This window comes from Zonotrichia leucophrys, chromosome 2 (genome assembly GCF_028769735.1).
Source record: "Zonotrichia leucophrys gambelii isolate GWCS_2022_RI chromosome 2, RI_Zleu_2.0, whole genome shotgun sequence".
NCBI classification, from domain to species: domain Eukaryota; kingdom Metazoa; phylum Chordata; class Aves; order Passeriformes; family Passerellidae; genus Zonotrichia; species Zonotrichia leucophrys.
The window spans coordinates 21,273,204-21,295,789 of record NC_088171.1 but is presented as its reverse complement, the minus strand read 5'-3'; the positions used below and the strand labels follow the sequence as shown (position 1 = coordinate 21,295,789).

The 22,586-nt window shown below is 35.1% G+C and overlaps 1 protein-coding gene across 1 annotated transcript in view; it reads left to right on the top strand.

The window, feature by feature from the left end:
• The window catches only part of STAM (signal transducing adaptor molecule), a 32,962-nt gene that overhangs the window by 5,163 nt on the left and 5,213 nt on the right, over positions 1–22,586 (top strand). The window contains exons 2-13 of the mRNA XM_064704190.1: positions 5,354–5,438; positions 11,948–12,023; positions 12,110–12,205; positions 12,735–12,881; positions 13,153–13,243; positions 14,240–14,432; positions 14,753–14,847; positions 16,056–16,144; positions 17,717–17,804; positions 20,306–20,360; positions 20,706–20,859; positions 21,373–21,548. Of these exons, the coding sequence (XP_064560260.1) occupies positions 5,354–5,438; positions 11,948–12,023; positions 12,110–12,205; positions 12,735–12,881; positions 13,153–13,243; positions 14,240–14,432; positions 14,753–14,847; positions 16,056–16,144; positions 17,717–17,804; positions 20,306–20,360; positions 20,706–20,859; positions 21,373–21,548 (1,345 nt within the window). The remainder of the gene's footprint in view (positions 1–5,353; positions 5,439–11,947; positions 12,024–12,109; positions 12,206–12,734; positions 12,882–13,152; positions 13,244–14,239; positions 14,433–14,752; positions 14,848–16,055; positions 16,145–17,716; positions 17,805–20,305; positions 20,361–20,705; positions 20,860–21,372; positions 21,549–22,586) is intronic.

The following is a 22,586-nucleotide window of genomic DNA, read 5'->3' as shown; positions in this document are numbered from 1 at the left end:
GTGTTAGTGAAATGCAAAGTGGTTAATATTCAAGTGGTGGCTTTTGTAGAATGGACCAACAAATGTATTTGTTCTTTTTATTTGACTGATAAAAAGAGCAAAACTTAAGTGCATTTAACTTCAGTGATGTGGAATCGCATGTAATCCAAAGTTCTCAGCAAGTGTCTGCAAAAAGAAAAATTTGCAGTCACTTTTAGTCTTTAAAGGCTATTTAAACTATATTGCTTTGAAATTTTAGTGTTTGCAATTTCATAAGGGAGGGGAAATTCTTTATTTAGCCATGTGGAGAAAAGAAAACTTTGAGCAGAAGAGGAGAGAAGGCTTAGGGGAGTGTTGAATTTTTCATTAAATCTGTGTTATTTATAATGATATAAGAGATTTTTGAGGATTTTTTATCATGCTAGAAAGTGGTTGTAATATGAGTCTGTGAGTTGAAGACTTTCTTTAGCTATTCTTTTGAAGACTTTCTGTAGCCATTTGTCTTTTTATAATTGAAGTTACAACTTCAGTATTTCATTTTGATGATGTCCAACTGTGAAAATGATGCTAGATTCATGAATAGAGTAATAGCAAATAATAAGTAGGATGGTTGAAAACCTTATATTGGTAGAATTTTCTGGCAGTTTTTATTGCTACTTGTTTTAACTGCTTCAAATAATGTACATTTTAAGTGTTTGGTTTGAAGGTATTTTGATCTAGCTTTGTTATTTCTTGAAATTCTAATAGTTTTAACATCTTTGAAACTTCATTGCAGAAAAATAGCTCAGTTCTTAGACTGGGGTTTTTCTTTCAAAATAAACTTCAGTAAAAACTGAAGCTTGGGAAGCTCAAGCCTGCCAAGAACTCCCTCTGAAAATGATGTTAGCAATGGACTGTCACTGAGTTTTCTGCCCTTAGAAATGCATCATGTGATTCACTGCAGTATCCAAACAGTCATGAGAGTATTTACTCTTGCAAATTTCTGTTAAGGCAGTAAAATGCTATTGTTAAGATGCAGAACTAAGGCAGTGACTAGCACATATTTCCATGGCAAATCTGCAGCAATATTTATATTCCTTTAACCAGCACCTAAAGCATCAACCACTAAATCTGGCCATGGATTTTTTTCAATGTGCACTACCTTTCTTCTGGCTAATAGTATTTTGTAAATCTGATGATAAATTTCTTTTAGGACAGGCATGTATTTTAGGTAATATTTATTTTTATTTCTGAGAAAAGGTTTTGTTTTTTTTTTTTTCATCTGTCCTAAAATAATCAACTGCAATTGTGTTTTGAATGTAATAGAGAACTTCAAATAGAATCAGAATGCAAATATCTTTTGCTTTGCCTATAATTTATAAATAATGCATAAAACCAGAGGAGCAAACAGAATTTTATCAATGCTCCAAGCATTCAGGTTTGTGTAAATGAGAGGGAAATGGGGCCTCAACACACTTAATGAACCTTAGGACACAAGGAGAGGCAGGGTGATTTAGGTATCCCAAAAGAGCCATGCAATAGCCTGTGTACTTTCAACCAATGCATAAGAAATTAAACTCGTATATTTAGATCTTTTTGGCCTGGCTTCTCATTCAATAGGTCTAACTTTGTCTTCTGGATTTTAGGTACAGTATTTCAGGGAGAGTCTATGGCATTTGTAATGAGGAATGATGTTTTCCTTAGAAGCCAGGTGCTATTCAGTGCCATGAAAAAAGATACAATATATGTTTGGAAGAATTATTTCTGCATGTAGGTACTTTATTTAAAGGACATTAGATTCTACAAATTATTGAGAAGCTAAACATACAAACACAGCTGAGATTTCCATCAAATGAGGTGCATTTTTGCTTCAGAATGTTTTATTTGTTCTGTGTGTGATTTATGACAATGTTTGTGTGGTTGGAGCACCAATTCTGACTCAGGAGTTACGAAGCTGCAAATTGTTGGTCATTGAAAGGTGTGTTGGCAGGAAAGTACAATTAATGCTTACCTTGTTCTCTTTTTCCTAGGTGTCTGGTGTAGGTATAATAAATATTTTAGAGACTGAATGTTGGGCAAGTTGGAACTGGTTTGGCCCAGTATGGCTCGTGTTCTGAATGCAGAAGTGTAAGGAGAGAGGCCTAGTGATTCCAAGGTCTGCGCCTTGCAAAGTGGCCAAAAACTTATATGAGTTTTTTGTCTCTTTTGTGTTTGTTTTAGGAACTAAATAAATTGTTGAAATAATTTAGAAATATATTCTTATATGGTGCCTGATCATTGTTGTTTTTGCCAAAGAACCCATAGATCCAATTATTGTTTTCATCTGAAATTCTGGCTCTTATGAATATGTGTGTGTGTCTTATGGAATTACTGGTAAGAAAAGAATATTAAATAACTCCTGAAAAAATAAAGGTGAGCAGTAAAGACAAGTAATGAAAAAAAAAACCAAGGAAAAAACAGTTAAAAAAATTTAAAACTATTATTTTACTAACTACTATTAATAGTAATTAGGATTAATAATAACTGTTAGTTACTACAAATTATCCTGATGCAATATATGATTGTACAGTCTTGCACTGCTTAAAGTTACTATTGTAGGCCTTGCTTGTGCTCTGAAAACACTGCCTTGAATTTGAGTGGTGCAGCCTCGTGGAAGAGAGCTGTGATGTAGTCCTTTTTCCTTTGTGTTTGGCATAGCATTAGTAAGAGGCCTTTTTTGTGGACAGTCAGCTCAGTGTGCTGCTAACATTCTCAGTATGTTCTTAACTTTTAACTTCTCTTGTTTGAGATAGAATTTAAATAGAATTTAAATAGAGGCATTTTTTTTCTCATGTCTTACCATTAATTTTATTATCTGATTGATTTATTGGATGCTTGTTACTACAGAGGACTGAAAGTATACAGTAGAACTTGGTTTCAGGCTGAAATTTACTAAGAAACTATCTAGTGTTTGTTGGTGGAGGAAATATCCTAGGGGAAAGCATTACAAGCAAATGGCACTTTTTTCATAGGACTAACTTCAACTGGCAAGAAAGAACGTGGTCATAGCAAAAACCTTGTAATTGTACTCATGAATAGATTTGCAAAATATTCTCACGGAGAATTAAAATAAAGGCTGTAATCAGTGTGGTTGATGTGGATCAGGGATTTCATCAATCAGTATCTTATTTGGAGTTTTAGCCAAAGTATTTAAATTTAGCCAAATATAGCATAAAGCACAGTTTGCTGTTATATTAAAACATTAAACATGCATTAGTTTACTCCTTGGTTTGTAGAAGACATAACTGATTGCTATGTCATTTCTCTTTGCTGACATGGTGAGGAAAGAAGGATCGATTGTTGTCAGAAATACAGACAAATGTCTGTTATGTAGAACAATGGAAAAGACCAAGGTTCCAGTTCCATTGGATTGCTCATCTCTCTGCTACAGGATGTGCCAACTGAAGTGCAGCATTAGGCAAGAGTGACCAGTGTGGGTTGTGAGCTCCTCGTGCGAGCTCGGAGCCTGGCAGGAGCTGAGGGCTTTGGACAGAACTGTGCAGGCACTCTGACTGGAGCTGGTCCAGCTCCAGTAGAGCAGGCAATGAACAGAGGCAATGGAGTCCTGGAAGTAAACTGCCTCCATGTGGTCTGTTTTGTGTGTCTGGACTGTGCTCATCAGCTGCTTTCAGTCTGAGGAACACAGTGTAGGAAACTCTGGCTCTGTGTTTCAAAAAAGCAGTTCTGGTGCTGCAGAGTTGAGGCTGTCTTTGGAGCAGAACAGCTGCTGTGTGCATAGACTGCAATTTCAGAAGGCTGCCTTGGTCTGTGATGGTTCATGCCAGGCATTGAGTTCAAGTGTCTTACCTGAAAATCACAAATCTCTAGATTGTTAGTCATAAGCATGAATTGGAACAAGAGCAGACTGAAAGGAAAATGAAGTGGTTGGTTGATCAGCTGGTATATCTTAGTGCTAGATGTTAGCATGATGTCTACCCATCATTTTTGATATTTCTGTTGCTTATGAATGCTTTTTCTAATCAAACAAGTTTTCTGATAGGGTTTACAGAGAAGAGGTAATGTCTCTCTACTTTATCTGAGAGAACATTCAGAATAGTAATTAACTTCCATTTAGGATTTCCCTATACTGTTTTGCTCTTTACTTGCATCAGGCCATAGAGCTGATGTGTTATCATTTCAGTTGAATATATGTCAGTGTTGAATTTTTCCTCAGAAATACTTTGGGAGCACATAACTATAGAGCAGGTCATGGAAACATTCATAAGAAAAGTCATCGACTTCAATATGAATAATCCTTGTAATTTTTGGAGTTAGGTGTTTACTTTGTCTTTATCTTGCAATTTTGCCAGTGCCAATCTAGATAATGAATCTTTCCTGACAGAGAAGTTTTTATAGGAAATCTTTGGTTCTTTTCATAAAACTAAGTAGCCCAAGACATTCCCTGAAGGATGGTATTTACTGCTGAGGCATATTTTGTGTTTTGTAGATGAAGCTGTAAACATTAGATGAAGAGCAGGGATGGGAAACAAAGTTTCTGTATTATTCTATGCCCATTCTCGTACTTTTTGGTTAGTAATTAAAAATGCAGGTGCATTCCTTTGTGCTCTCCAGTCCTGAGCTGATGTATCAGTGTTCAGATAATCTTCTATTGGGCTGCAGTGTAAGGCTCAGTTATCCTTACTGTAACTAAGTGTTTGTGGGGGACAAATAGGGAGGGAGTCTATTTTTTCTTCTGACATTGAATCTATTTCTTCTCTACATCCTTTCTCTATTTCTTTAGTCTTTACCAGAGACCTTTGGCCTATTAAAAAAATTTGGAAGGAAGAGTCACAGTGGCTTCTTTGAAATTAACTTTGGTTTAGCAGTCTTTGTAGCTGAAAAGAAACAGTGAAATATATCATGAAAGGAAATGCAAGACACAGCACTTTGGTGTCTGAGAACGTGATAAATTCATTTGTATCTGACTCTGCAAAAAGTGAACCAATGCTTTGGATATTCATATCCTAATAAACTTTATAGTTCAAATGGAAAAAAAATCTGTTGATAGCTATACTGCTTGTGTCATGTTTTGTGTGCATATTTATGATGTGGTAAAACAACCCCAAAATATATTTGCTTATTAATTAAAATTAATAGTCACAAGTGAACATTAGAAAATCAAAAAGTATTAAGTACGACACTACTAATATATGAGTTCTAGTAAGTATAAGGGATTTTTTCATACATTTAGAAATATACAAAGATATTTTAGTAAGTATAAGGGATTTTTTCATACATTTAGAAATATACATACATTTAGAAATATACAAAGAAATATACAAAAATATACGTCTTTGTTAGCAATTAAATATTTTTTTAAATTTGTATTTTGATTTACTTTTACTTTATTTATCAGAGAAAGCAACCAGTGAGATGAACACTGCAGAGGACTGGGGCCTCATCTTAGATATCTGTGATAAAGTTGGACAGTCACGCACAGGGTAAGTAACTTCAGGAATTTCCTCCCCAAATGTTTTTAATTCTGTTACTTCAGTCTCATACCCAGGTGAGAGAAGTGAATTTTTTGTTATCCTTTACAAACTTCTACAAAAGCTGAATTTAACTTAAATTGATTACAAGTAAAAGGAAAATGTGTGGGGTTTCTGCGGAAATATTTTGCAATCCTTACTTTGGAGATACTGGTTGATGTGTTAAAATTAGGACTTGTGTACAGCAGCTTTTCACCAGTGCAGCAGATAAAATAAATTGACATGTTTTAGCAGTATTACTGTAAACCCAGGAAGCTTCATGAGGCATTTTTCTTACAGAATCATAATCTAAGTTGGAAGTGACCTCCAGAGGACATCTAATCCCACCCCCCCAGCTTCAAACAGGTCTAATTAGATCAGGTTGCTCAGGACCGTGTCGAGTCTTGAATGCTTCCAAGGTCAAAGGTTCTGCAACTTCTGTGGGCAACATGTTTCAGTATTTAACTAGTTCTACTTACTAAGTAAGGAAATTAAAAAAAAAATTCTGCAATCTGTTTGCAATTTTTACTGTTTTGTCTTGTCTGTTGCATCTTGTCCTGTGACTGTGCAGCTCTAAGAAAGAATCTGGCTGCATCTTCTGTGTATACTCTGACTAATTGCTTGTTGAAAGCAGTAAGCCCCACTTTTTGGCTGCTCTTCTCAAAGCTGAAAGCACCTCTCTCATCTTTTCCTTGTATGTGACCCTCCCTGACTGTCCTGGCAGCTATCTATTGGACTTAGGGCAGTGTGTAAATACCCTTCTTGCACTGGGGAGCCCCAAAGTGGACAAAATGCTCCAGATGCAATCTTACAAGTGCAAAATGGAGGGAAAGGGTCACTTTCCTGACCGTGTTGGTTGTGCTGACCTGTAGTTCAAGCCAGGATGTGGTTGGTTGTCTTAGCTGCCAGGCTGCACTGCTGACACCTCTCACCCAATAGGACCTGCAGATAATTTCCTGCTTTTCATGTGGTCAGCTCCTGGCTTCATTAAAATGCAATAGTTTATCCTTGTTCTTATTGAACTTCCAGTGTGCCCATTTCTCCAGCCTGTCCAGGCCCCTCTGAACATTAACCACGGCCTCAGTGTACTGATATGTTCCCCTGCAACTTGCTCTGGACAGTAAGTTACTGAGAGCACTGTTGATCCCAGCAGAAATCCTTGAAGGACACTGCCTGCTAGCTGGAATTTGCACTACAGGTGACAGCTCTTTGAGCCTAGGAGACCAGTTTTCCACTCACCTTTATCCAGCCCATATTTCACTTGCTATGTGATAAGGACACTACAAAGACTTCAGCTGTATGTCAAATATTTGCTAACACCAAGGTATAAAGCATCTGCTGCCCTCCATTGTTCTCACCATCGGACCACCAGTGTCTTTGTCACAGAAAACAACAAGACTTCGTGTTTCTTCTCCTTGTTTTCAGAAGCTATTCTCTGTCAGCAGGGCTTTGGAAAACGTACATTTTGGAGATGTGATACTAAATTAAACACATCTTAATATGGGCTGCTAATGTTTCATGTTTGATTATTGACTGAGCTCTCTTATAGAATTCATGCATGAACTTACTTTTTGGACAAGAAAAGATAAAGTATGAAGTATAAAAGTATAATAACTAGCAACTAAAAATACAGTTTAAAGACATAATTTCAGAGTATTTATAATGCTTTGTCATTTTAGTATTAGGACTGGGAAATGTTTTAAATACACATTTTTGAAGCATTTCTTGTAAGAATTTAGGAATGAAACAAACTCAAGAAGAAAGTTTTGCCACTGATGCTGTGGAAGGCTTCTCTGAGAATGACTTGGATTGCCTTGTAGAACTGCTAGAAACAGTATGAGATGCCAGACAGCAAAGTCCCACCTGGGACTTTTGTTCCTAAGGACAGGTTTGCAAATAATCTTATTCCTTGGGATTAGAGATGGTCTCTGGAGGAGTACACAAAAATAGCACAGCATATTGAGGTTTCTGTGTTGTTGTATATAACTGTAGTGAAGATAGCAGCTGGCAAGTTGTTAATAATGTTAGTCTTTATATATAAAACTGCATTTCTATTCCTTGAGCATGTTGATGCCAAGCTTGTAACAGTAACTATATTATTGAATGTTTCAGTATTCTGTTTAATCACTGAAAGCCTTTCCACAGATGAAATTAAGTCTCACAGCAACAGTGAGACTGTCCTGAACAGTGCTGAAATGTGTGTAGCTGCAAGAGACAGCAGTACACATAAAGCTAGAGATCTTCTGGTAATATGCAGATAAATTCCTGTTAGGATTTCTGAGGTTAGTTTGTGTTGGTTTTGGTCTTTTTGCTTTGTGTATTTGTATTTTAATCTTTTTCCTAATAAAATTGTTTTATAAAAGAAAAGTGGGACTTAAACCTTTGTAGTATTTATCCTGCTTGTAATAGGCTGCCAGCTGACTTGTTGCTTAAATTCAGATTCTGTTAAAACTCGATGAGAGTGAGTTTTCTTTGTTTTTATGGATTATGTTGTGCAGTAGCAAGGTAAAGCAAGACAATGTTTCCCATTAAGAAGTTTAAATGAGATACGCTTAGCTGTTTGAAATTCTCCTGCAGTTTAGGGTCCTCTGACAAGGATGCAAGTCTTCTTAGCTGGGATTGACTTTAATTTTTTAACCAATTCTGCTCCAGTACAGGCTGTTTATTACTGTTCTTGGAAGAAGTTTAGATTACAAAAATCTCTCCTTTGTGGATTTTCTTTGTACTAGTCTACAAGCTCCCTTGCATCCTGCAGCATTCTAGATGTAGAGTGCCTTACACCTGAAGCCACAGCAGCCTAGAAAAACACTTATTCATTAAGTAGCACTTCTGGTATAGCACATTGTCTGCAAACTGTTGGTATCCAGATTAATTGTTGGAAACCTGTTATGCTACAAAGGTATTGCATTTTCTCATAAGATAAATTAGTTACAGTTCCATAGCATAATTGCTACTGTTATTTTTTATGTTGTAATACTCTCGGTACTGAGAATTGCAAATTGCTGAAAATGTTGTCTTGCTTCCTTTAATCCAAACAACTAAACCAGATTTTTAGCAAGTTAGAATCCCTCTCTTTGACTGCTTTCTCTGTTTTTTTGTGAATTTCCAAATCAGAGTTGCTATTAGAATTTTTATAGAAAACACAGGAAAGACAGAAAATGTGTCAATATTTTAAACAATATGATTTGTTTACAATAGCCTATATGAAATACTACTCTATGTAGTACAGAATTAACATATTCTGCATACTTCACATATCAGGTTCTTAGATAATCTAAAATTTGTCTAATGATGAGACAACACTTTTTTTAATCTCTGAATTTCCATTAGGGGCTCATACAGCTCAGCAGTCACACATCACATTGTTTGCATCCTGGTTTTTGCCAATATTAACTCAATGAGCAAGTTGCCTTTTCAACATAGAAACATGATTAAAACAAAGGTTTTATACTGTTAGAGCCAATCCTTTCTGCCTCCTGGTTTTGTACAGCATTCTTTAAAACTTGTTTCTTTTAAAAAATTTTAAAATTTTAATCACATGGAGTGATTCTTGAGTCTGTACTTTGCAGGGCCCTTTGGGGATCCCTTCCAACTCAGGATGTTCTATGATTTTATATTTGACTGGCATTTTAAATCTGACTACAGGAAAGGTATCAATTTTTGCATAGTGTTGCTTTTCTACAATGAAAATGTTTACAAAACTGAATCTATAGTTTTTTCATCTTAGAATAAAATAACATTATAAAATTTGGATGGTTCTTTAAACAGAATAAAAGGAAAAATTAATGGACAGGTATGGTATATTTTAGCAAAGATGCCCCCCCTTTCTTCAGTAATTTCAGTGCTAGCCAGTTCCTTACTCCAATCAGGTTTGCATTTGGCTTTGAGACACTAGTACTGTTTATTTCATTAGACATATCAGTCTACACTGAAACTTTCACAACTTCAGTTTTTTCAAGAAAGGTTAGTTAATAAAAAAAAAAAAAAAAGATGGCTGAATAAAATGGAGTCAGTGGCTGAGAGGCTGCACCAAGTGTTGAGAAAATAGAAATGTTCATTGCAGTGCTCTCTGTTGGGAGTGGGTATTGGCAAATTGTCATTGAGAAATGGTTTGTCCATATTGCTGCTTGCCTAACTTTGTCTTGATTCCTTAAGGATTAATCACTGCCTCAGCAAGTCAGTGTTCTGGTTAGCTGTTTTTTCTTTGGGTTTTTTTGTGCTTGGCCATGCAAGAGAGAGCAGCAAACTTGCTTACTTGATAATTTTCCAATGTGTCTTCCATTTTTCCCCCTCACATTACGCAATCTCAGTAGCATTTGCATTGTAATTGCAGTGTATGTCTCAGAGGCTGACCAGGAAGCTTAATGACCAGCCTGTTGCTGAAGGAGCTAGGAGGAAAGCTGAGTCCCACAGAGTTACCTTAGACTGTAAATGAACAATGAATTCCTGAACATATCTGAAATGTTTTGTGCAGAGTAGTATTTTACATTGCAAATGCTGCTAATTGTGTCCTTGTTAAATAAAATATAATCAGATTTTTTTCTACTTTCTAAAACTAAACCTGAAATTCATTATTTTCTATATGAATTGGTTTATGATACCATATGATGCCACATATGATACATAGCTTCTATTTTATCTTGCCATATTTTCACCCTACTTATTTGTTATTACTACTCATTGTGGTGCCTCTGAAATTATCATCATTGGAGTGGTGCTGTGGCCAAATATTTGTATAGTACAATTTGGAGAGATGCCTAATAAGTAGACAGAATTCTACACTCATAGAGTGCATGCTTCCCTCTGGTTTCTGCATAGTGCTTCTCGTAATTTACACACTAAATTGTATGATGAATTAATTAGAAGTAAAAATAAGAATTACAGGCCTGTCTAGAATAGGTCTTCTTACTCTGTGTGACTAAAGATTGGTACACCTGGATTATTTTCCTATCTACATGTAATCAAAATTTTTCTTATCTTAAACATTTGAGTATTTAAAAACATTTAACACTCAAGCATTGATAATTTCTTTTAAATATATAAACAAATAGATTGTACTTGAGACATGTGGATTATCATTTGGCTTTGAGGCTTTCTTATTACTTTTAATAAGACTTTGGATTTTTTTGTAAAAAACATTATAGGCTAATGGTCCTGTTCCTGAACTCCTAAGCTCTTGATCCTGCACCCTGCCTTTATAAATACTGGCTTCACAATGGGCAAGCACCTTTTTTGAGCTTGCAATCATATCGCATTGTTAATCCTACTCGTAAACTAATGGTTACAGAAAGCAGTTATTTCTAACAATTTTAGCTTGTATTCTTTCTCAACTAAAGTGAACATATGAGAAGTCTTGGATAATTAATAGATAAAAGGTAGTACTTGCCTTAAAGCCTTCATCTGTAATAATTGGTATATGAAGGTATACACTGAATGATATGTACTTGTGCTGTGTGACAGCACTTTCTATAATTAGTGCCCCTAAATATGAGGTGGACATTTCTGTAAAATGTAGACACTGCCAAATATAGTATAGCCAAGCAGTGGTGTAACTTATACCTGAGTTTCATGTTAGTTTTTGGATATCAGTTCAACAGAAAAATACTTTTGCTTCCAAAGACAACCATGCTATACATGTGTAAACTCCATAAGTGTTTAAATTTTCTTAGTGTAGATTTACCTTCTCCTTTCCTCCTTCTCTACTTACCCTCTTCCAGGGTTATCTTTCCAGGGCTATTTAACACATGATGATTGTATGCCCTTGAAAATTCCTACCTCAACCTGGCTTAGCTTTCCACTACTTTATAGACGGAACAAAGTATCAGAAAGTCACATACATTTTAATATGCTAAACTTTCTGAAATCCCCTTTCTTTGTTGAAGTTGCTTTTCATATTATTTCTATCTACCACAACATAGGCAAGACTTGAATTCTGTACTTAATTGTTTTGTAACTTTGATGTAGATTGTCTATCAGGTTTTTTTAGAAATTATTGGTTCATTACATGTCTTCTTTATTATTGTTATTCTGTAGATTAAAAGAGATTTTGAGGAATATGGTGGTAATTCAGAATAAAACGGTGTTGATAAATCAGTATGTAAGGAAATGTTCTTACATATATATGTGAAATATAGAAGAGTAGATACATGGACTATAGAGAATTCCACTTCTCTAATTGTAAGGGATTTTATGCATTTGGGGAGTATTTACAGTAATTTGCTCTAAGTACAAGAAGTTGTATAAATTACTGAAAGGTTATGATAATTAAGAGAGATACAAATCCTACAGATAGAAATGGCTACAACAGTTTATGCTGTTTAATTTATTTTTAAATGTTGTTGTTTTAAATTATAAGCTACTAAATAATTTACTCACAGTGTTCAGGAGATCTTGCTATCTGTTAACGTTGTCAGCATGGTCACGTGTGCAGTAGGAAATGTTCATTCCATTCCATATTTTTAAAGCTGGATTGTGTTTTTCAGGCCTAAGGACTGCCTCCGCTCTATAATGAAGAGAGTGAACCATAAAGATCCGCACGTTGCTATGCAAGCATTAACAGTAGGTTCTTTTTCATGTAGTTCACTTTCTTCCTGAAAAGTTATATTGCAAAAAAAATCTCTAAGTTTTAATCTTTCTTTCATTAGCTTCTAGGAGCATGTGTATCAAACTGTGGCAAAATCTTTCATTTAGAAGTCTGTTCAAGAGATTTTGCCAGTGAAGTAAGCAATGTGTTGAATAAGGTAATGTATTGCATTGACTTTTATGTTTCACTTGTAAGTAAAATTAGGTACAGAATTGGGATAATCTGAAAGTGGAATGGAATCTACTTTTAGAGGACTGGAAACAAGGGGGAGGGGAAGGAGAGAAGATTACTATAAAGACTGTGGCTCTCAGAACTTCCTGAATGCCACTTCATACTAGGTAACATGGGTATTCTGTCTGGGGGAGGTGTGGCGTGTTAATTTATAAATAAGCTACTATATTTTCACTTTAAATAACATCAGTAAAACATTAAATACAAATATGATGAAATGAAGATAGAACAGGGGGTTTTATGTAATCTTATTTTACTTCATTTTGGGCCTAGCACATACTGTACTGGCACAAACACAATGCTGATGTATTTTTCTCCCTTTCTGATAAAGACTGAGTGCTAAATTTGACTACAAATTAAGATATCTATATGTTTTGTATTGACAGTAACATGCAATTACTTGAAATTAAGATCAGATTCTTACATCCTTTAACTAGTTTCTACTCTCCATGCAGGGTCATCCAAAAGTTTGTGAAAAGCTGAAAGCCCTTATGGTGGAATGGACTGATGAATTCAAGAATGACCCACAGCTTAGTTTAATATCTGCCATGATAAAAAATCTTAAGGAGCAAGGAGTTACTTTCCCAGCTATTGGCTCACAGGTATATTAGATTTTTGTGGTTGTTCTCAAAATGTGTCACAAATACTTTTTATCCTTAGCTCTGCATTTTACAGCTTGTAGTCTTGAATTCTAGAATGTTTGGCAAACAAAATGAAAGCTACCCTGTCTTAATAAAACTTTTCTTTGAGGAGTGAAATGCTCTAAATTATTTTAGATTTTTATGTAGCAGATGAATACAAAACAAAATGGTGAACTTAATGCACTGTCAGTTTTTTCTTCGATTAATTTTTACATCTTTTACTTTTGGCTAGGCTGCTGAACAGGCAAAAGCAAGTCCAGCTCTAGTTGCCAAAGATCCTGGTACAGTAGCCACCAAAAAGGAAGAGGAGGATTTAGCTAAAGGTGAGTGCATTTATTTACTGACATGATGCATATTTATTTAAATGAACAGTAGTCAATCTGTATGTGTTACTGATGGTTTCTTCAATAGTCAACCCACCAAAGTCTACTTTTAAAGAGATCTGTGTCTCAAAACATATCTGCATGAGTCTCATAAAGTTTGTGTCCACACTGCCCCTTCTTAAATATGATCCATTTTTTTCTGCAAACTTGAACTGAGTTTAATGTGAGTGAAACTTTTCTGCTCAGTCAAGTTCAATTGAAAATGACCCAGAAATGGGAAATAATTCAAGGAATGATAGGGAAGAATATAAAGGAAGGGGAAAAGTTTTGCTTGTTCAAGCAAAAATCATTTTGTTAATTATGAATTAAGGAGGGACTTTACTGTGAAGGTGACCAAGCCCTAGCACAGGTTATCATGGGGATAACCATGATAACCTGGTTCCCAAGGATGTCATGGTATCTTCATTCTTGGAGATATTAAAAAGTTGTCATTGGCAGTCAGCTGTAGTGACCCTGCATGAACAGGGGATTGGACCAGATGACTTCCAGAGGTGCCTTCCAACCTCAACCAATTTGTGTAAATCTGATTCTGTGAATCCAGGCTAAGGTCTTCTGTCTAGCAGAGAACCAGTGTGCACTGGAACAGATGTATCTTTTTAATGTTTCAAGCAATCTGGAAAAGTTCAACATGGTGTAAGATGTAAAATAAGAATGTAAATATTTTACATTGGTTCAAGGTTGTAACAATAATATCATACTTTGTGGGGTTATTATATTTGTTCTTAAATGCCATTTATTCATCCTGTCCATGTTAGTAAATCCACAGGCAGAATTCTGCTCTCTTTGTTATTTACCATTAATTCTAAGAGAAAGACACAAAGTCATTAAAATGCAACAGGAATAGAATTAGACTAAAAGTTTTCACAGAATTAAATTTTCATATCCATCAACCCATTTTTAGAGGGAATTTTCATCTGAGTAACTCTTCTTTTGTAGCTATTGAGCTGTCACTAAAAGAACAAAGGCAACAGCAGACAGCACTTTCCAGTTTGTATCCAAGCACCTCAAGCCTTTTAACAAACCACAAACATGAGGGCCGAAAAGTTCGTGCAATCTACGATTTTGAGGCTGCTGAAGATAATGAACTAACTTTTAAAGCTGGAGAACTTATAACTATACTTGATGACAGGTAAGTAATATAGAAAGCCTACTATGTTAAACTGTAAAAATTAATTAGAAGTAATTATATCTTCTATGTAAAAGCATACCTTGAAATACAATGAATGGAAATGTATTTTTGTATTAATACTTTATTTTGTTATCTTCTCAATTTTTTACAAATAAATGTATTTGCATAAAATTTCCTGTGTAAAAATTTCTGCATATATGCAAGTTGTATTCATGTGCTAGTAATATAAAAACCTTTACTGTGCAATTCCTAGGAAAGTTCCGTGTGAATATGGGATTTCTGATGTATGATGGCTTTACTTTTTTTTTTTAAATCTTTAGTGATCCAAATTGGTGGAAAGGTGAAACTCATCAGGGTATAGGATTGTTTCCATCTAATTTTGTAACAGCTGATCTTTCTGCTGAGCCTGAAATGAGTAAGTACCATTGCATTTATGTATATATGTTTAACTCTGCCATGGCTCATGGGTGATTTCCTTTCCCTTATGATGGTGTTCAGTTGCAAGTTGATGTGATAACTGGAGTAAAACTGAGGAGCCCTTGCTATGCTGTCACAAATAACAGTCAGACCAAGGCTGCCCAAACTGTCTTCTGCTGAGAAATGCTGCTGTCTGCTGCGGCTTTGTCAGCAGCTTCTTTGAGACTCATGAAATCACTCCATTGACACCTAAATAAATGTGGGCAACAGCAGCTTTTTTTCCAAATGGCCTTTTTGTGCAGTTGCAATGGTGCATATCTAATTGAGATGGAACTGAAGACCCCATGGCAGATAGGACTTGGAGACAGATTACCAGTGTTCAAATAGTTCAAGAAACCTACCTACTGTAGGTATGTACCTGTGCATAGTGGACAGAGGGATTTTCTGCATGCAGCTTATTTATATCCATCCAATCTACTTTAAATATTTAATAAAAATATTAAATATGAGATAAGACTTCAAGATTCTAGAGCTGATTTCTGTAAATCTCATGGGTTTGCAAGATTAATCTTCTGTGCTCTCAATTTGAGGGTGCTAGAAGGATGAGCAGGTCAGCAGAATTACATGCTGTACCAGTCATTTGTGCTATGCTAAGACTATCTAATAAGAGTAACATTTAGCTTTTTTGCTAAATATAGAGCTTTTTTGTGCTAGTCTCCACTACAGAGGAGTGAGATGCTTTGCATATAGGATTTGGTGAAGAAGGAGTAGAGAATCTTGAGACCTTTCAATTGTGGGCTTGGCTTTGGAGAAAAGAAGGCTCAGTTTGTCATAGATGATTTTATCAGTTTAATCTTAAACTTGACTTGGTAGCCCTGTTGTTTCCAGTCAGTCTTTGAGTCTTTTATCCAGATGACCTTTTAATATATGTTATGTATAGGGAGACTATGATAAAGCCATTTACTTGCTAACACACATTTCTGCTGAGCTTGTGTGAACTGGTTTTTTTTTTAAATAATGTGATTTACAGATAAGAAAATTATTTAGGTCTGTAGCTTTCAAATGTCAATAAAATATTAATTTTTAAAATTTTCACAGTAGACATTTCAAATGCAAGGAACCTATAACCTATACTAGTTGTATAATATTAATGTCATTGTTTATTTTTTTCTTTTGTAAAATTAAGTCTGGCTGTTTATCTTACAGTGAAAGCAGAGAAGAAAACAGTGCAGTTCAGTGATGAAGTTCAAGTAGAGACAATAGAACCTGAGCCAGAACCAGTTTATATTGATGAAGTAAGCATGGCAAAAATCCTGATTGGTATAAAATGCGCTGCTGGGACATTTAAATATGTGATGTTTAACCCTTTCATCTCATACTTCAAAAATATGATAAAAAGAGCATGGAAAGAGAGTTTTCATTAAAGTAATAAATAAAATCTTCAGTATTCCCTTTTGTTTAAGAGTCTTGAAGTTTTTAGGAATTTCTGAAAATGAATTTGGAACTGCATTCCATTTAGTGCCCTACTTGAGGGTTTACCTCCAAGCTAGAATCTTAGCACTGAGTGGTCCATCTGCTTTCAAATTTTGTTTAAAATACTTCAGGATACCATAGTGATACTCATCTTGACAGCTCACTTAGATTTATTTCCAGTGTAACCACCACTGTCTACCCTCAGACTGAAAGATCTCTTTCTGTCCCTGAAAAGTCTAAAATTCTGTTCCTGTGTAAGTAATATTTAGTAAGATATTTACAATCTCACCTTGGTGATCCTGTAAGTTTTCCAGGAGCATTCAGTCCAGGAAATTTCCCCCCCCTCCCTTTTTTTTTTTTTTTTTACCTCAACCTGGGTTCTGTCATTGTTTTTTGAAATGAGAAATCAGTTACTGCCTTCCTGAAGTCCTATTTAAATTCCACCTCAAAAACTCTTCTTCCCAGGAGATACTAGTTTGTAACCTGCTGAAATAGATTATCTGAGGCCTGCCTTGAGCTTTCAGCCTTCCAGCTTTTGTTTTCTGTCAGTCCATAGTTGAGTTTTTAGTGTCTTCTTTTGTTTTTGAATTGGCCACAGTATAATTTTTAAGAAAGTAGTTAATTTGACTTTTCCCATGGTTTAAGGAGGACAAAGCATGGTTTTCCTTTATACAACCAATATAAGTCAATGTGAAATAGGCTATTTATTTGATAGTGCTCAGCTAATAAATGATTAAAAAAATTTACATGTTATGCTTTTGGTACTTTAACCAATATAGTTCAGTCCAAGACATATTCTTCAAAGATTTTATGCCTGTTTGTTTTCTAACCTTTGATATTTTTATTACAAAAGGGTTGCACTTAAACTCCTTAGTTAAGCTTAACTTATTCTGAAGTAAATCCTGAGATGCCTCCAAACATCATCTTAAAACAACACTTCGTTGCATTGGTAATGACAAGGCTCATATGCTGAATAGGCCTCATGCACTTAAAATTTCTTTTCAGTGAATTTAAAGTACTTTCTCAATGTATTCTGTCAAAACATTCCCACCAATCCCACTAGGTGGTGCTATTGCATATGTAATATCTAGGCTGGAAAAATAGGAACTGCTGAGAAGATAATATATGTTTAGAAGGACTTCTAGGAATAAAGGAGTATTCTGCACATTCCACTTGTTACCACTATTTTTTCTCATTTAGCATTTTCTTGTTCAAGCATCTTCATTCCTGTAAAGTAGCATGTATAATTTGCAATTTCTTAAAGTTAGTCTAGTTGATTCTGAAGTGCCAAGAGATCAAAATGGCTGTTGTGAACAGGTGCTTTAATTTACTATCCGGAAAGTGCTAATTCCCTTGCTGCCACGTTTGCCGTAATAATACAATTTGTGTTGCAGGATAAAATGGACCAACTCTTGCAGATGTTGCAAAGTGCTGATCCATCTGATGACCAGCCAGACCTCCCAGAACTGCTTCATCTTGAGGGTAACAAAAAAGAATGAATTTTTTCATTGTTGTTTTCCTTACTGGTAATTTTCTGTATCAATGCAGATTGAAACTAAGCTGAAACTACTTCAGTTTCGTGTGCATGTGAGAAGCATGCCTGAGAATAGTGCCTGAGCCATAATTATCTTCTCACTTCTTGTTTCCCACATCCACGTGACCAAAGTCAAAAATATTAACTTAAAACAAAGCTACTTTTCTCTACTGTTTCCTAAATTATTTTCCCTTTTCAAGACACATAAATACTTGGTCATATTCATTCATAATTTTTTTCCTTCACAGGGTAGCACAGCATGAGTGGCAAAAGGAGTGTCAGGAAGATTCCATGAGAGGAAGCAGAAATACTAGAGAGATTTAGAATACACCTGTGGGTGTCCCACATGCTTTTCACTTGCATGTGTATTTCTGGAGGAGTTGCTTACTAACAAATAACTCATAGAGTGCTACAAATTTTCCTACTCTTTGAGTCATTGTTTAGACTACCTCTTCAGAGAGACATTATAGATCATTTTACCTAGGCTGATACATGCACCAAAAATTTTAAAATAGAATTTGGAAAAGGAAGAAAAGAAACTTCCCAATTACAAGACAGAACATAGGCTTAAAGTGACAATTCAGATGACACCAGACTTTGTTATGAAAATGGCAGTTTCTACATCTATCTAGAAGTTCATAATTAATTAGGTTTATAAACTTTTAGGTATCTCCCATCTTTCCACACCCATCTGGTTCATCATGTCTGTAAATGAATCCTGTTTCAGAAACTCACATCAGCAACATGTCTACACATATTCTACTTCCACTGAAACTAAAGAGAGGTAAAAAGAAACATGACTGGTTTTATTCTTTCAAGTCCCAAACATAGCTATAGAGGCTGTTGTCTAAGAAGCAGATTGCCTATATCTGATGCAGGACAGAGGCAGAGAAATTAAAGGTATGCTTGTCAACCAGCCTAGAAATATGGCTTACCTTAGGAGTTCCTTCAAAATGCATTGTGAGATCATTAAAGCAATGCTGAAATTTATATTGAACTATGGGACTGCTCCTGGAATCTGGAGGCAGTAGTGTGGTCAGATGATTACTCCCCAGCTACCTGCAAAAGCACATGTCAAACTTAGGGCTACATGTAGTTCTACAATGCTAATTCAAGATTACTTGCTCTACACTTAAGTAGGCTTTGGTGAACTACTGGTTTTGGCATAGGTTCTGAAAATTTTGCTGCAGATGTGTTTTGAGTTCTTGGTTCCTACCAGTGGTGGCAGATGCTGATTAAAGACATTTGTGACTGGACATGTGGATGGCAGAAGAAAATGAAGTGGTTTTCTATCAAATGTTGATCAGCGTCTGCCACCACTGGTAGGAACCAAGGACTCAAAACATATCTATAGCAAAAATATGACAGAAAAATCACTTCATTTTCTTCTGCCATCCACATGTCCAGTCACAATTGTCTTTGAACTGGAGAGCTCTTAGAGTTTGTAGTTGGCAGCACAGCAGTCATCTTGTTAACAGACATCTAAGCAATCCTTGTGATGCCTTTTGTCACACTGTGTGCTATACATAAAAGCAGGCAGAACTTTGACAGCTTTTATATCTTTGCCCAACATTTCTGCCAATGTATTTTTGATCCCAGGTTCAAAGAAGCAGATGGGTACCTCGCATACAACTCCTCTTTCACCTGGAGTTGCCTTCAAGGAACTCAGTAATGATGTCCTTTCACTTGTCATGGCTCAGATGTTTTCAGGACCTTCTGCATTTCTAATATCCTAAATTTTCCTTTCAGTTTCTGTGTCTATTTGACATTTGACGAACTCTGCCTTTCTGCTAAATAGCCATGGTTTGCTTGGCAGGTAGATGAGCCCCATGTCCTTGTGCTGAAAGGAGGCGTGGGGCGTGCATTTTTGTTTATTTTAATGCTTTTTAATTCTGATTCTGGTAAGATTTTGTGTTATTTTTTGCACATGTCACAGGTTTGAAAGAGCCCCTTCCCCTAGTTAGAGTTCTAGTGAGACTAATGTGCTATTAGTGTCTTTGATATGCAGATAATTGAATCATTGCAACCAGTTTTCTCCTTCATTGTTTTCATAGTATTCTTGTAGCAAAATTGAATGAGCACATGATCTAGGTTCCAGTGCCAAATCTTCTTCCTTTAAGAAGAGATTTCAATTCATGTGGACCTTTTATGCAAAATAGTTTCAGTTTTATACTTCCTGGATATTAAATGGGTTTTGTTTCATTTTATTTTTATTTTAAAATATAATTTAAAAATTGTACCAGTACTGAAAACTTTAGCTGGGTCTCATTCTTGAATTGTTCATGATGCTACCTCTGTTATTAAAAATTTTTTGACATACAGATTATAGTAATGAACTAAAACAAAATTGGACTAGCATCTATTTCTATCTAATTTTTTTATTGCTTTCTGACTTTGCAGTATGGAAAAATTTATTACTCTGATATATTTTAATGTGTTTCTATTCTAGCAATGTGCCACCAGATGGGACCTCTCATAGATGAAAAATTGGAGGATATAGACAGGTAAAAAGAAATTTCATGTGCTTTGACTGAAATTAAAATTCATTCTTAGAAACCAGAGTTATTACTTGATAATATTGTAATTTCTATGAATACTGGCAAAGAAAATATGTGTATTTATTAGGAGTTTCTCTGAAAAGAGGTCTGAAGATTTTTTTTTCCCCATAGTCACATAACAATTTATAGTGTTATACCATTTGACTTTTTGTCACTTGTCAAGCATCAGTTCACAAAAAAAAAAAAGTTACTTAACACACTTAATGAAATTACTCTATGTTGTCTGTCCTATAATAAAGTTATCTAAATTGTAAAATGAACTGTAATATAACTGTAATATATATTTTCTAGGAAACATTCAGAACTGTCAGAGCTCAATGTGAAAGCGATGGAGGCTCTTTCTTTGTATAACAAATTGATGAATGAGGACCCAATGTATTCCATGTATGCAAAACTACAAAACCAGCAGTATTACATGCAGTCATCTGGTGTTTCTGGCTCTCAGGTACGGATGTCGCCTTTAATAGCCATTGACCTTATCAAGTTCACATTGACTGAGCAGTGTTTTCTCTTAGTTTTTTTTTGCACAGTATGTAAAAAAATAAAAGTGTTTGTTTTCAGCTACAAGCTTTGGATACACTTCTTTTGTGTGTTCTAATGTGTTTAGTGTTTTTCTGTTCAGTTCCTTTTGATGAAGGAAAAAGCCCATCCTGGGCTTTAAGGTGCATAAAATTAAAAAATAAAAGTGCCAGGGCTTTGCATATTGGGTTAAAGAAAATAAGCCACCAAAGGAGTACAATTTCTCCCTATCTACTCAGAGATAATTCAATATGAAAATGATGCTATGAAAGAATCACCATTTTTAACTGCAGTAATTTAAATGCTCAATGCTCTTCACTGATAATTAAAAAAAAAGGGAAATGAAAATATTTGGGAAGTCTTTAAGTTCTAAAGTCAGATACTAAATAGCAAATTTTCTTATATTTTATTTCTAATACTGCTTTATTTAACTTCCTAGGTTTATCCAGGGCAAACTCAAGGTAATGCGTATTTGGTGGCAGGGAGTGCACAGATGGGCCCCATTCAAGGTTACAATCTTCCTCCAGAACAGCTCCCTTCTCTCAGCCAAGGCACAGTTACTCCATCTGCCAGCTCAGTAATTCCTGGTCAGCCTGCACAGACGTCTTACACAAAGTAATTTTAAATATTTTTCTATTCAAGTTTAAATAAATGTAAAGAGAGACTCTCTTTTGAAATTACAGGAGTATAAAAAACACAACTGAATGATACTTTAGTGCAATCATTTCCAGAGTGCTTTTTATTGGTGTCATGTATTTGGTAAAAATTCCTGACAAACTTAAGTTTTTAATTGTTTTTTTTTTTTAAAATTTTATATAGTTTTAAATTTTCTGTATACAAAATATGTAATTTATATAGCTCTATGCTCTTTTATATAAAACAGAGAAAATTATACAGACATGATTGAGTAGAATTAGTGGTAACTTTTAATATTGTTTTAATGATGAAGATTATATGCTGCTCTGGCTGGGCCCGCATAATTTCTGAGTGTAAATTCTACTGCTTATTTGTTAAATATTGTACTACAGAAGAATGGGGAGAATTCTGTTCATTTTGGGAAAGAAGTGAATGGGCAATGAATACTGACTAAAGCTTATACAGCTTGCCCAAATAAGGAAGCTAAAAGAGACATTTTACATTGGCTGGATGGCCAAAGATGCAAAATTTTGGTTCAGTTACCTATATTGTGGAAAGATTTGTGGGTTTTTGTTAATTGGTTTTTGTTTGTTTGGGTTTTTTGGTTTTGTTTACTCTCTATGGAGAGTAATTTTATTCTAAAAAGCTGGGAGACACATCAATATGAGTCATTAAAGTATTTGTTAGTCTTTGTCTCTAGAGGTATTTATTTGGGATAGCAAAGCATACAATGATAAAGTGAGTTTCTGCATATTCATCTGACTTATTTTGCTATTTAAAACAATTTGATGGGTTTTGGTTTTTTTCATTAATAGATTAGAAGATAGATGGTATTCCATGTTGCACCTTGAAATAAATCAGAAGTACAGACACATGGTCTAATTTTAAATATATGGGGAGTGTCTACTGTATGTTTAAATCTGAGGAGTGTGTTTGAGTTTTAATGGAAGTACTCATTGGCTACAGTTTTATGTGTAGCCAATGTGTCCAGAGTTAGAAGATTTTTGTGTGTATAAA